The sequence below is a fragment of the Oncorhynchus keta genome, chromosome 8 (genome assembly GCF_023373465.1).
Source record: "Oncorhynchus keta strain PuntledgeMale-10-30-2019 chromosome 8, Oket_V2, whole genome shotgun sequence".
Lineage (NCBI taxonomy): Eukaryota > Metazoa > Chordata > Actinopteri > Salmoniformes > Salmonidae > Oncorhynchus > Oncorhynchus keta.
The window spans coordinates 28184739-28200355 of NC_068428.1; the positions used below are offsets into that span (position 1 = coordinate 28184739).

Consider the following 15617-nt stretch of genomic DNA (forward strand, 5'->3'; position numbering starts at 1 on the left):
GACATCTCTTTTTCTCCCTTTGCATAACTATCTTTACCTGCTGTAGGCCTAACTCTATCAATTTTCACACCAGCTCTGCTGCTATGGTAGTCAGCTACATAAAATAATGATATCAATTCATCTCAAATGTTTTAGGTGGAAATGAACACGTTTTTTTACTCAAAACCGATAGTACTTTTGATAAAAATGGCTAATTCGGCCATACGCTTTCAATAAAACAAGTAGTTTGTCCACACTTTGCGGATTTCTGAATCATGAATTCACTGGCAACGTGACCCATTTTTGCAGCTGTTTCAGTACAGCACTTCACGGAGAGGGGGAGGGTGGGGGGGGCAAACTCTACTAAACTTATTTCAATATATGGAATCAATTGGGAGTTTCTGGATTTTGGGTAAACTTCTCATTCAAAGAAGCTTACCACTCAAAAATGATCATATAGTGACACTTTCTGTATTTTCAAAGCTTTATGTCTTGAAAACTTGATTATTGACATGTAAAACATTTTGGGACTGTATCAACAGTGGACTAATGAAACAAATATCAAAATAGTGGTTTTGTGTTGTCATTTCCTTTAAGCATTGAGACATTCTGGAGTGTGTTTAGGTGCTCCTCAGCCAAAGATGTTTGAAGTGGTCATACTATACTGTACTCCAGCAAAATGAAGATATTATCACTGAGGCCTTGCTGAGCATTTATTTTTCTTTAGACATGATGAATTCCCTGATAGACAACACTGTAATAACCATAACGGGGCTTGTGTAAAGATATACAGAGGCCTAATGTTATGAAGAATCCATATCTAAGGCGTGCTAGGAGAATAATCAAACCAAATGTGCAGTTCACAATTTATTTACTGAATTAATTTGGACAAAACACCAAAATCTGTTACATTTTACAATCAGAACATCCGAGGCAGAATTCCCACCATGCACCACTCCCCTCCAAAACAAAAACAAGAGGACTTCTAAGCATTCGCACCAAATCAGCACCAATGCAAATAAGGGCAGCTCATTCTACGAAACAAAATAAAAGCAATAGTCAGTTTTAAAAGTGACTCAAAGTAGCACATTTCCGATAACATTTTCACTTGTGTTTTGACTTTATAAAAAAAAGAAGCTTATTTTGTTTCACCCTGCTAGACAGGCTATAGCATTCATAGGGTGCATGCCAAGGACTAGTTAATAAAAACACAAATTCAAGTAACATTGAGATACGACAAAACATGTCCACTGGTACCCATTCAGAACAGGACAGTTTTACAGGACGTACGCAGGCAGTAGAAAATCAACATGGGCTACTGCAGACCATGTTACTGTGATAGTATTGTTTAATAACTGGTGTCAAGTTCAAAATAAAATATATTAAGGGGTGACTGAAGTTGGCATGGGTGGTGGGGGCAGAGAAATACTGGCACAAAAGTTGAATTGTTTATTCTAAAAACGTTGGACATACTTTTTCCCATCATGTCCTGTGTCCAAACTATTGCCTTTAATATACATGAAAAAGGAATCTCTGAAAAAGAAAAACCCTGCAAATTTTTTTTTTTAAATATATATATATTTATACTGTTGTTACAATTTAAATAAAATGTTAAGTTTTCCTCTCCTACAAATGAAAAGCTAAACTTAAATAGAGAAAGCGAGTCTAGAGAGGTGGAATTGATTGTTCACCTAACCTAACCTAAACAAATCAAGTGCATTATGCCATTAGTGGAGGCATAACGGGAGAGGGAGGTTACAAATGAAGGTTAAGCAGAAGATATCAAAGCAGCATTAATAATTTAATGGAATAGCTTAATACAACAAGGTGATATCAGACTTAAAACATAGCCTTATTATTAAATGACAAATTGATGGTGGTGGAAGTTTTTTTTAAAGAAATGCACATGATGAGTGGTGAGAGAAATAAGGCTACACAGAAAAAGATGAAGTACACACGTTTCTGAAGACATAAAATAGTTTAGTCAGTATCCATATACTATGTCAATGAAAGAGCTTTATAACCTAGGTTCAAAGGTCATGTTAGGTAATGAGAGACAAACACTGAGTGACAAAACAAAAATGAGGTCATCTGTCCTGATGATTGTTGGAACAGAGGAAGTAGAAGTTGGCCCTGACCACAGGTCCAGGGTCAGATATTGTTTAATCCTCATAATGGTTAAGGTGAGGATTGAGGGTTATGTGATCTGATCCTAGATCTTTGGTTAGTGGGTAACTTCTACCTGGGTGTGTGAGAGCGCATAGAGGAGAGGTGTTCTTGTTCTCCTTGGCTGAGGTTTTTGTCCCTTCGTGCTTTTCTGCAGCGTCACAACATGGCGTATGTCTCTACTTTTAAAAGCACCACTTTAAAAAAACGAACAACAAAAGATAATGTTTGCTACATTGTTTGTGACTTGCATGTCCAGTGGCGGCAACTCCTCTTAACAGAAGTCCCGCCCCCAATTATGTTAATACACCATTCACCACCTGGCTCTGCCTCGAGGTTGGTTTTCCATGAAATGGAAAGAAAAAAAGATGGATACACCTTTTCTGTGAGTGACAATGTTTCACCTGCTAAACAACTAATCTACCTTTAGGCTCTTTCAGAGCGTGTCGCATTTGTTCCGCTCTGTGGCGTAGTCCTCCCTTTGTGCTTCCTGTTTCCTGTCTTCTCAGCTGAAGAACTGATCCAGCTCCTCCTCCATGTTCACCTCGGGCACAGTCTGCTCCTGCTCCCCTCTCCCCTGGACCATAGCGCCACGTGCTGCCCCGGAGGAGAAGAACCAGGGGTGCTCCAGGATCTCTCGGGACGTGAGGCGCTCTGCGGGCTCCCGGCGGAGGATACTCCGGATCAGACACTTGGCCTTGGGCGTCAGGTTCTCTGGGATGCTGAAGTGGCCCCGGCGGATCTTACTGAACAGGGAGCTGGGTTCTACGTCGTGGAAGGGGTAGCGACCCACCAGGATGGTGTAGAGCATGACGCCCAGGGACCAGACGTCGGCCGCCTTGCCTGAGTAGCTGCCGCTGGCGTTGAGGATCTCGGGGCTGACGTAGGCAGGGCAGCCATGTTTTTCTGACAGAGAGTCGTCATTGCCCTCCAGGATGTAGGTGTCTTCTAGGCTCTCCAGCTTCACAAGGCTCCTGGAGGGAGACAAGAACCAACAACAAACAAATATTAATACCCAGAATCTTCTTATTACAGGAGGGTGACTAAATACAAAAATTATATAACCGATATGTTAAATCAATGGACAATGACCCATTTTCTAATTTTAATTGAGTCTGTCCATAAAATCAAAAGAACATTGTGAGTATAGAAATGCTACTGCCGCATGGTTCAAGATTACAGTAAGCGGTTGCCCTCTTCTAGTGGGAGGGCATTATAATTCACTGTGATGGACATCATCCGTATGTTTTAGATCCATAGCTTTGGACTTTAAATGAAGTGGAGCACATAATGCCTGGGGCTTACAGTACAGCTAACATTTCCATTCACAGTGATAAGAGCAGTGCAGTCTGCCAGCCAGCATGCATCAGCCTATAAATAACCCAGCTGATTCAATAGGCCTCTCCAGCCCAACAAAGACCAACCATTATGGAAGACTTCAGTTCAGCGGCCTTGAGTCAGCGTGCGGTAAGAACAGTTTGAAAATGGGAATCAAAACTCAAAAGCCTTATCATCATCAGTGCCTTTTAACAGAGAACCATGAAGTCTCTTTTCAAAGCAGACCATCACAGCCATGGTTTTGTGAAAGCTGCTGATCATAATGATGGGTTGTTCAGGGACATCGTGACTGATGAGGGCTCTGGAGTGGCCCAGGGTACACAGACCCTACACACAGATGATGAGAAAGGGACACTTATGAAGCGCCGCCTAAAGTGTCTCCATCTGTGTGTGAGTGCGTGTCTGTGGAAGTGTGAGGGGCTGTTAAAGACACACACACACACACACACACACACACACACACACACACACACACACACACACACACACACACACACACACACACACACACACACACACACACACACACACACACACACACACACACACACACACACACACACACACACACACACACACACACACACACACACCTTATCCATTTTAATTGAGGAGGAGAAGAGCAGAGCTGCAGCAGTGGCTAATGCCTATTCAGAAAATATCTCTTTACTGTCTGTGACACGTGCACCCACACACATGCACTGATTTTTGCTACGGCCTGAATTTCTGGTAATTGTGGGGTTTTGCACCGCCCTGTTCACTTGTTTGATTTCAGATAGTTCGGAGTATTCAATCAATGTATTGCCTCAATCAGGCCGCTAGAAACCTTTGTAAGCAGCCTGTTTGTAAATATCACTTAAAGACCTACATGCAACATAGAAGTCAGCAATCTCTCTAAGCAGCCATTAGGATAGTGGGGCTTCTTAATACTGCTGACATAGCATCTCATGTGAAGTATGACCCACATAATGATGTTAAAAATGAATTAGAACACCAACGACAGTGCTTGTAGAAGGTTGGGTTCCAGATCTCTCCTGGCTGACACCGCAGTGGATTCCCAGCCAGTATGACCTATGACCTATAACCTTTCCTGGGAGGCAGTGATAGGTCAATCCAGCCATGATGACATAAGCAGGTCGTCCAGTCTGTCACCATAAACTGCTGTGGCCATATCACCTTACCGGGTGGCCTCTCTCTCTCTCTCTCTCTCTCTCTCTCTCTCTCTCTCTCTCTCTCTCTCTCTCTCTCTCTCTCTCTCTCTCTCTCTCTCTCTCTCTCTCTCTCTTTCTCTCTCTCTCTCTCTCTCTCTCTCTCCCTTCTCTGGCCTTCCATTCACTGAAGCTCTGGGACTTGGCTTTTCGCTAGGGTGACTCTGAATTGCCTGAAATGGCTTCCTCTCCAGTCTCCTCGTCTCCTTTCCTTCAACTACACTGATTCGAAAGAGCTGGATAGGTGAAGCAGATTCCTGGTTGCCTACCACTGCTTTCAACTTTTACAAAATGTTATAATCTCGTGCTAGCTTGTTTTCAGATCGGTGAGGATGCAGGAGAGGATATAAGGATAGGAGGAGAGGAAGAAAGTCACTTAGAATTAGATGCACCCCTAGACCCTGACTCCCCACCCCACAATTTCTCTCCTAACCCCCCTCTGCCCCCATCAATCATTCAGTGGAGGGTTTTGACATCCCACCTTGGTAGGTCCTGTCATGGCAGCCAAGGTCATTAGACTGCTATTAGATAAGTGTGGCAGTCAGCTCAGCTTCCCTTTTCCATGAGCAGAGCCAGAGGGTGACACTGCCACAAATTCACAAAGATACAGGGAACTTTTCCTCTAAACTGCGCCCGCGCCCGAGACTGTCGCGCAGAAATATCAGCCCACAGAGAGAAGCACGTGATTGAACTTCACTCAACTTTCTAGAGCAGTGGTCACGTCGATCTCCAAGCCATTCCTAGTCGACTGGAAAACATTTATGTAAAAAGCCCAACAATAAAGCCTTGAATTCCTTTTTTTTCCCTCTTCGGGCTGTTGGCGGTAGGTGCACTTGATTCAGCTGCCCTGCGTGCTTGGTAGGTGAACTGTTGCCAATCTGAACCATTTCATGTGTCTGAAGGTACAAACTCTGCCTTCCCGGCGGGCCCAGAGAGCAAATCAAGTGCACTATAGGCTTACTGTGCACCACAGATTACTGAGTCTGCAGTAACGTAGCAGGCATAAAAGAAAACTACAGCAAAGTTGATACTGTGAGATTTCAAAACGTTTAAAACCATGACTAGAGAGAGACTGTCAATGAATACAGCAAAGAGCTGCTGTTTTTATGAGTGAGTTCATGTTTAAGTTCTTACTCAGCTCTGTCAACACTTTGTATTCAACACTTTTAAAAACCATAAATGCGCGTTCTTCCTATTTCCACTCAGCGCTACAACAAGCACTGCAGCAGTAATGAATGAGTAGGAGAGTATATGGGGTGGCAGGGTAGCCTAGTGGTTAGAGCGTTGGACTAGTAACCCGAAAGGTTGCAAGTTCGAATCCCTGAGCTGACAAGGTACAAATCTGTCGTTCTGCCCCTGAACAGGCAATTAACACACTGTTCCCAGGCCGTCATTGAAAATAAGAATTTGTTCTTAACTGACTTGCCTAGTAAAATAAATCAAATAGGATTGCAATGTTATTATTAGAAGCTTGGGTCTTTTTTAATATTGAGGAATATTGCACTTTTCTCATAGTGAATTTGTGCATGAGGCAGAAATAATACAGTGCAACTCAAGTGTTGCCATCAGCTGGAAGACAGTGTCCCTTTTTGGTCAGTGTCAGTGGAGGAAAGGGACAGCGGAGGGATGTTGAGAGGCGGACCGCTGAAACTGACCATCAGATGCCCCATCTACCCAGTAAAATAAAAATGAAAAGTTCATTATTTAAATGTATGCGCACTCAGCTGTGCCTCACAAGTAATACAACAACAGATCTATTAATGGTGTGATCATAAAGCCTACCTCAAAAAAAAGTATATAATTTCAAACAAATGGTCCGAACAACAATGCATTGGCAGGGCAATTCAAGGAAAGCCAGTATGCGGTGATAATATATTGGGCCTATAGCTTACTGAACAAACATTACTACAGTACTACAGTACTGTTTTTAATTGGTCAATGTTGCATAGGCATAGTTTTTTTTTTAAAGTAATGTTAAAAACAAATCTGAGCGGAAGATCTCGGCTTGCATTTTGACTCAGAAAAGGTTGGTGACCGCTGTTCTAGAGTTTCCCTTCACACTATTAACGTTCCCTTTACTGTGGCAATTGTGATCGAATCAACGCAATATTAGCCACTTTCAATGCATAATACTGAAACAAAACTAAAGCAAGAGAATTTGTTCTAGGCAGAACACATCGGAGTAGGATTCTATTGTATTGACATGCATTATTCAGCCCGTACTCTTTTATTTATTTGACCTATATTTAACTAGGCAAGTCAGTTAAGAACAAATTCTTATTTTCAATGATGGCCTAGGAACAGTGGGTTAACTGCCTGTTCAGGGGCAGAACGACAGATTTGTACCTTGTCAGCTCAGGGTTTGAACTTGCAACCTTCCGGTTACTAGTCCAACGCTCTAACCACTAGGCTACCCTGCCGCCCCACTCTACACAAACTGTAGCGACATAACCAATCAGAGCTGCAGTAGGCCTATAATCAAACAGACCATAGCAATATATGGATCTATATTTACAGCATGAGTGGTCGTGAATAGATGCGCTTGTTTTGAGATCAAAGTGAGAGCTGCATGTAGAGCTGCATGTAGACAGGTGTGAATATTTAGTTAACATCCTTTGTTAGTTAGTGAGTTATTAGGCCAGATATATAATTTGTAGTCAGCAATAGGGGATCGATTGCTTCCTACAAGAGCACAAAACGTGTACATTTCTTTGAAAAGCGAGTTTTGTCTTAAAGGGGCAGTGTTGTATTTTGAGACAGGCTTGAATAAGCATGTAGCCAATAGGCAGAAGAAAGTATAATTCGTCTTATTCTCTGTAATAATGGTATGAGAATAATAATGCATTTTATTTTGTAAAGTTGTTTCTTGCAACAAACAACACACCAACATGTTCAGTCACCTCCTTGCTTGATAAACAAGTGGATAAACAGGTTAATGTCCAGCCCTGCATGTTTTTTTCTAAAGTCTCATGGAATGTAGGCCTACATTGAACACCACACATTGGCTGCTACTGTAGACTGAATGATAGAACAGATATTTCCATGATACAATGTTATGAGATGCATTTTCTTTGCTCAGCACTGGAAGAAAATTGAGGGAACTTTGGATACAGGGTATCTATCTATACCACTGTCAGGTTGGACTTCTGCCATAGGAGCAGAATGAGGTCCTGCATAGATCTAGGATCAGCTTGCCCTTCACCAAATGTAACCTTAACCATTGGAGGAGAGCACACCAAGCTGACCGTAGGTCATTGTGTGTCTAGGTTGGGGCATTGAGATAGAGAGCATCCAGTCAGTGCCAGGCTGAACAGGCTCAGATCTCCCCAGTAACAGCAAATGGTTGCTTTGACAGGGTCAGTTAAAAAAGCAGCATCAAAATATGTTTTAATCAGTGTCCTCCTGAAACATTATAATGATAAATGTGGAACACACATAAATGTTGGTCTGATTAATTAGCTTCTATCTCTGCAGCAAAATAGGTCATAAAACCTATATTGATTCTGTTTGCACCTAATAGGCTGCAATATCAACAGTCCACCACCAGGGGTCTGTATATACTAAACCCTGTTCGAGCTGATGTCTGGAGCACTGATTCATTACTCTGTGTCACAGCCTTACATGGTAAATCCCACCCTAATTGAACATCTGTCAGACAAATCTAATCCTGGCATCTCTGCTGTCACTGTCCACCAGTTTAACAGCAGTTTGGCTAGCTGGCATGGGCCCTGACCTGTATCCAGCAGTCTCCCTGGTTGTCCCCAAGTCACATTCGTGTGTGTCTACTGCTAGTTATATTGGCTACCTTCAATATGGTAACCTCTGATCTAAATATAAACTACTCAACTCCATAACTATGTTACAACAATATCTTACTGTAGTAATTACAGTGTTACTACACAGTGTAACTTCATGTAAAGAGTTACTGTAGGGTTATGTACACTCATATCTATTTACAAAGAGCATAAGGTGAGAGACTCATTCCTTTCTTCCCCTCCCATCCATCACCCCTCCGCACACTGTCCCCTTCCTCACCTGTCCTCGTTCCTGAAGACAAACTTCCTCAGCTTGAGGTCCCGGAGGACCACGCCGTTGTCATGGCAATGTGCCACTGCTGAGGCTATCTGACGGAAGAGTCTGGCGGCCTCGTCCTCACGCAGCTTCTTGCAGGTACGAACGAAGGAGTGCATGTCTCCATGGCTCCTCTCGAAGAAGACGTAGGCCCGCTTCTCCCCCAGCAGGACCTCCACCACCTGGTTGATGTGCTCATGTCTGCCCAGGGAGAAGTAGGCCGCCAGGGACTCCTGGTAAATGCCTATCTCAAACACCTGGAGAGGCGGCGGGAGAGAGAGAGAGAGGGGGGTAGAAAGGGAGGGAGAGAGTTTAGTATCCAATGGAGATGATAGTCATTGTTCAGCACATTGTGTAGACTAGAACGGATGTGATTGTCTATCATCGTGTAGAATAGGGAATCGTGTAAACTCTATAATTCGCCAAGTTCTGAACGCTTCACGTTACTGAGCATGCCTACACCTCCCAGGGCTCCAGAACCTTTAGATCAATGTTAATTCCATGGGCTGCAACATTTAGAATGCTGCTGCAGATAGAAAGGTAAAACCATAGAGCTACATGGTGACCATTCCATATTCTGCATGCATACTTTTCTATCTGAATGTGAAGATTCTGTAACTTCGCCGCCATTGCCCAAGTACATAAACAGTTAGAGAGCAGCAGGCTCTGTCTCACCCTGCATTGTGTGTGTGCATGTGCTTCTCAAGGTCTACAATTGTAGCTGGGGTTTACTAATACACATTGGTAGTAAACTGTCAATTCTGAGATCACAAATGTATCTCTTTGATGTTGCTCGGTAGTAAAAATGAAAGGCATATATATACACTACTGGTCAAAAGTTTTAGAACACCTACTCATTCAAGGGTGTTTCTTTATCAGTGGAGGCTGCTGAGGGGAGGACGGCTCATGATAATGGCTGGAATGGAGTCAATGGAATGACATCAAACACAAGGAAACCATGTGTTTGATGTCATTCCACTGATTCCTCTCAGTGGAATGCTATCAGCCATGAACCCGTCCTCCCAAATTAAGGAGACACCAACCTCCTGTGCTATATATATATATATATATATATATATATATATATAGCTTGCTGGCAGTGCCAAAGACCATAGGCCTAGCCTACTCTTATCACTGTGACAAAGTTTAGGGTCATAATCTAGGACTGTGTTCCTGTGGGGCCTATGTGCTTTTAACCTAACATTTCTGTTAATCAGGCCAGGTTCATAACATTTTAATGTACCAAATGGTACATGTATCCAATGCTCCAATAATCAAAAAGTTAACACTGTACCATACAGGGGTGGGAACAAAGGCCAAAAGGTTGACCTATGCACTTGAAAAGCCATCTGCCTACTGCATCTTTCAAACCCTTGGTGATGTGTGTGCTACTGTATATAAGAAAAACAACAACATGCAGAGTTTGAGATTTAACTACAATGAAATGTAATATATTCATATTGCACTAGAAACACTTAAACAAGATTCTACATAACATCAATTTACAGTAGGAAATAGTGTGTTATTCTGGTAGTGAATAAAGGAGAGCACATGAGAATGAGGAAAACCTTCAAAAAACATATTTCTTACGAGGAACAAAGGCGTTGGTAGTGCTATATGTACTATGAGTTTGGGAGAGTATGGAGCGTGCATGGTGCGTGATTACTCACTCCTTTGTCAACGTTACATCATCCCAACCCATACAACTCTCGAGACACGCGCAAGCTGAGCTGCCTGCTTTGCACTCCATTAACTTTTCCATTACTCTTTCAGTCGTATCCATTTCCAATTCATGCATAAAATATCAGGAGACAAAGTTCGCAGCAACACCGGGTACTTCCATGGGCTAGTATACAGTGCATTATTTATTTCCTGTTGGAGATTATGTGCGTAATTTGCATTAAAAAAACGAGCCAGAACGCCTACAGCTATACACGTGTAACTACTGTAGGCCTATATTTATGGCTCTATCCATACCGAATAAAAATATAAACGCAACATGCAACAATTCCGTATTTTTTTTTGGTGAGTTACAGTTCATATAAGGAAATCAGTAAATTGAAATAAATAAATAATGCCCTAATCTATGGGTTTCACATGACTGGGCAGGGGTGCAGCCATGGGTGGGCATAGACCAACTGGGGAACCAGGTCCAGCCAATCAAATGAGTTCTTCCCGACAAAAAGGGCTTTATTACAGACAGCAATACCCCCCCACACACACACTTTTTGTGCATATGGAACATTTATGGAATTTTTTATTTCAACTCATGAAACATGGGACTAACACTTTACATATTGCGTTTATATTTTTGTTCAGTGTAGATGGCTGTTTTGTGAGCAAGGTCATGTTTATCATAGTGCTACAGTTCTATTCTAGCTATATTAAACCTGTGTGTGGGACTGGTAGATTGACCAAATATGGTGTTTTATGGTTAGGCTCCAGCGTTATCTGCTCGAGATGAATGGAATGTCCATGATGTAACGTTCGCGACAATGTATCTGCTGCATTCTCTCTATGACTAATGCGCCCGTCAATCAACTCAATGGCCTATAAAAACACTTAGAGGACCCACCTTACATACGAGCTCTTCCCCGGTGTGCAGGTGGGCGGCCCTGAAAACGTGATCCCCCTCCAAGGGCTCGAGGAGTAGGTAGTTACCGATGCAGGAGATACAGTGGGAGGAATCTGGTGTTTCGGGGGGGCTAGGGGATCCTAGGTTAGGGCTGAAACTCTGGCTGGATTCTGTAGTCCTCAAGCAAGATAGGCCTAACTCCTCAAAATCGGTCGCTTTGTGCCGTGATCTCCCATAACGCGAGATGTTAATGGGATTAGATATTTGTATGTTCATCAGGATTCCCTAATACTGCCAAACTATCCGGTTGTCTTCTCTTTGACGGCACTTTGGGTTGTAAACTTGAGTAAATAGATTGGTTGTAGTGGTCCTGTACTTTGTTGCTGCCCTTTAAAAAATATAAAGCGAGATTATATTTTGTGCTACCCTTGCAAGTGCACCTATTACAATGTAGTAAGTAGGTTATGTCAAACTCTTATCTGTAGGCGAGGCTACTATTGGAGGGCTCATATGTAATACATGTAATGAAATAAGCAATTCTGAGAGAACGTTTGCAATATATTTCCTTTATCTACCCAGCTATGGGACTAAAACAAAAGCATTGTTCACTGCACCGTGACGCACGGCAGCTCTTTGCACAAAAGATAGTGCTGAATTTGAGCATAAACGCTTTACCAGAGTGCGAGAGACAGCAATGCCGATTTGCAACAAAGGAAACACTAAAATCCTACCGATTGCAGTTTTGTAATGATGATTGCACTACTATATTAAATATAAGCACAAAAATAGCCCGCTAGACTTGCGATTCATTGAATTACATCACACGTTTCCGAAAATACCTTGCAGACAGAGAAGATACAAAGTAACCGCGGTTAAAAACGCACCGAGGTTGCAAACTACGGTAGGCCTATATTTAAATCAACATTAATTCTTGATAGCAAAAGCAATGCTATTGCTTTATAGCTACCAGGTCAGTGTCATACGGTCCTTGTTCGTTTAACACATAATGTCCATGCAGCGAGCTTCGGGGATTGCCATCGACCAAATATGGAGAGAGAAAACCATCCAGAATTCAAAGACCTTTGTAGTGTTCGGAAGTAGATGTCCTTTGCGACGAATTCGTTTTTGAATCCAAAGGAACTTTTGCCGGCTGTTTCAGCTGCTGGAAGTAAAGGATGGCCGACTTTCCAAGGCCTTTCCCTTGATTCAGCAAGACATCCTCTCCGGCGGTGGTGTGTACTTACGTGGCTGCGAAAAATCTAGCTAGTCCATTCAGTGCGAGGTCAGCCGCTTAACACACACCTTTCCTCAGCGCAGGAGCCGACTGCCTGGCGGATAGGCTTCCACACTCACACACACATTCGCTTACACACATACGCATAGGCTACACACAGACCTGCCCCCGACCCGCCTCCCTTACGTCACAGACACACACATACGGAGAGGAACCCCATTGGTTTGCCTGCCGATGCCTAACACAATTACCGTTTACTCTACAGTAATATAGCAGTCATGTGAGCTGCATGTACACTACATGGATCTAATGTTAATTGGCTTTGATGTTAATTGGTGGGGTGGTGAACATACATTTCCCTATAGAAATGCCATTCATATAAATATTTGGAAACATTTTCTAACCAGCAGGGTAGGCTACTGAATACCACCGTGGCTGCCGATTGCATGATTTGAGATATTGGCTGATCTGCCAGGTAATGCATTACATTCAGTAATTTGTATTTGTATTTATTATGGATTCCTATTAGCTCCTGCCTTGGCAGCAGCTACTCTTCCTGGGGTCTGGCAAAATTAAGGCAATTATACAAATATACAAATATTACAATCCATTTATTACAGAATTCACAACACACTATGTGTGTACCCTCAGGCCCATACTCCACTACCACAAATCTACAATGCAAAATCCATGTTTATGTGTGTATAGTTATCATGTGTGTGTATGCATGTGTCTGTGCCTATGTTTGTGTTAATTCACAGGCCCCGGTGTTCCATAAGGTGTATTTGTACCTGCTTTTTAAATCTGATTCTACTGCTTGCATCAGTTACCTGATGTGGAATAGAGTTCCATGTAGTCATTGCTCTATGTGCACAGTACTGCACCTCCCATAGTCTGTTCTGGACTTGGGGACTGTGAAGAGACCTCTGGTGGCATGTCTTGTGGGGTATGCATGGGTGTCAGAGCTGTGTGCTAGTATTTTAAACAGACAGCTTGGTACCTTCAGCTTGTCAACACCTCTTACAAAAACAAGTAATGAGGAAGTCAATCTCTCTTCCACTTTGAGCCATGAGAGATTGACATGCATGTCATTAATGTTAGTTTTCTGTGTTAAGGGCCAGCTGTGCTGCCCTGCTTTGAGTCAACTGCAATTTTCCCAAGGCCCTCTTTGTGGCACCTGACCACACGACTGAACAGTAGTCCAGGTGCGACAAAACCTGCGCCTGTAGGACCTGCCTTGTTGATCGCGCTGTTAAGAAGGTAGAGTAACACTTTATTACGGACAGGCTTTCCCCCGTCTTAGCTACTGTTGTATCAACATGTTTTGACTATGACAGTTTACAATCCAGTGATACTCCAAGCAGTTTTAGTCACCTCAACTTTCTCAATTTCCACATTATTCATTACGAGATGTAGTTGAGGTTTAGGGTTTAGTGAATGATTTGTCCCGAATACAATGCTTTTCGTTTTGGAAATATTTTAGGACTAACTTATTCCTTGCTACCCATTCCGAAACTAACTGCAGCTCTTTGTTAATGGTTTCAGTCATTTCCGTTGCTGTAGTAGCTGACGTGTATCGTGTTGAGTCATCCGCATACATAGACACACTGGCCTTACTCAAAGCCAGTGGCAGGTCGTCATTAAAGATTTTAAAAAGCAAGGGGCCTGAACAGCATGTCATTTGATGTTTATAACATGTAGTAAAGTGTCACTGATGATCTGTCTTACTAGTTTCTATGGTGGGTGGGCCTGTGCGTGACACAATTGCGTGACATAAGTAAACACCATTTTGTTTGTCTGAATCCGCGGGTTTTACGCACCAGTCAAGCTATTTCAAGGAAGGAGGTCTGAGAACAAGATTGAGCAATTCCATGTCGGAATGTGGGACATTTATATTTTAGTCATTTAGCACACGCTATTATCCAGAGCGATTTACATTCCTCCTTAAACAGCTTGGTGGGACAACCACATATCACAATCATGGTATGTACATTTTTCCTTAATTAAGTAGATATCAGCAGAGTCAGAGCTAGAAAGGAGGGTAAAGAGTCAAGTTAGTTCACAAATATTTAAGATTGAAGATACTCTTTTGGGGGGGTACTGTGGGATTATTTAAGATTGAAGATACTCTTGGGGGGGGTGCACTGTGGGATTATTTAAGATTGAAGATACTCTTTGGGGGGTTGCTGTGGGATTATTTAAGATTGAAGATACTCTTTGGGGGGGGTTGCACTGTGGGATTATTTAAGATTGAAGATAGTCTTTGAAGAGGTAGAGTTTCAGATGTTTTTGGAAGATGGGCAGGGACTCTGCTGTCCTAGTTTCAGGTGGAAGCTGGTTCCACCATTGGACTGCCAGGACAGAGAGTGGGAGGGCCAAGAGACCAGAGGTGACAGAATGAAGTACAGAGGTTGGGGTGTAGGGTTTGAGCAGAGTCTTTGAGCAGAGTGGGGCAGTTCCTCTTGCTGCTCAGTAGGCAAGTACCATGGGCATTTAAGAAAGGCCTGCAGCTGCATGGGAGGGAGACAGATAGCAGTGTTCATGTTGCATACTGTCAACTATAGAACTGCAGAAAGGATTCCACACAGTATTATGAGGAAGGATATTCTCCATTATTTCTCATTGGAAGGCTACAGCCATGCCTGACTAAACCCACGCTACATGTATTTTTCACACAGAGGCCTCTTCTATATCATTGGTGGTGGTTGGCAGCTGCTGAAGGCCATGCACCCACACGCTATCATATAATGTGGTCCGTGTGTGTGTGTGTGTGTGTGTGTGTGTGTGTGTGTGTGTGTGTGTGTGTGTGTGTGTGTGTGTGTGTGTGTGTGTGTGTGTGTGTGTGTGTGTGTGTGTGTGTGTGTGTGTGTGTGTGTGTGTGTGTGTGTGTGTATGTATGGACTGCTCCAATATGCACTGCATGCCACTGCACCCACCCACCTAGGTTCATTCTGTGTATCATTCCTGCATAGAGTTTATCTTACAAAGGCTTTGCTTGTCCTTTACAGACATCAGAGACCATATTCACATCTAATGAATTCAGATC

General features: G+C 42.8%; 1 protein-coding gene across 3 annotated transcripts; it reads right to left on the reverse strand.

Moving 5' to 3' along the window:
• Positions 1-833: 833 nt before the first annotated feature.
• LOC118371937 (tribbles homolog 2-like) lies at positions 834-12708 on the reverse strand. Of its 3 annotated transcripts, none has more exons than XM_035757595.2 (3): positions 12582-12708; positions 8727-9019; positions 834-3119 (listed from the first exon to the last, which is right to left on the reverse strand). In XM_035757595.2, the coding sequence occupies exons 2-3, from the start codon at positions 8879-8881 to the stop codon at positions 2651-2653; spliced, it is 624 nt and encodes a 207-aa protein (XP_035613488.1). In that variant the 5' UTR covers positions 8882-9019; positions 12582-12708; the 3' UTR covers positions 834-2650. The 3 variants fall into 3 exon arrangements, with proteins under 3 accessions (XP_035613488.1, XP_035613487.1, XP_052379906.1); XM_035757594.2 differs by having other exon boundaries at positions 11338-12702; XM_052523946.1 differs by lacking the exon at positions 12582-12708 and adding an exon at positions 10057-10933.
• Positions 12709-15617: the final 2909 nt, after the last annotated feature.

Bases quoted from the DNA above. Each gene is read 5' to 3' on its own strand.
- LOC118371937 (XM_035757594.2), bottom strand. From the start codon at position 11,613: ATGAACATACAAATATCTAATCCCATTAACATCTCGCGTTATGGGAGA. The intron at 9,020-11,337 runs GTGGGTCCTCTA...CCGCCTCTCCAG, and splicing joins GGGAAGAGCTCGTATGTAAG to GTGTTTGAGATAGGCATTTA. The intron at 3,120-8,726 runs GTGAGGAAGGGG...GTCTCCCTCCAG, and splicing joins GTCTTCAGGAACGAGGACAG to GAGCCTTGTGAAGCTGGAGA.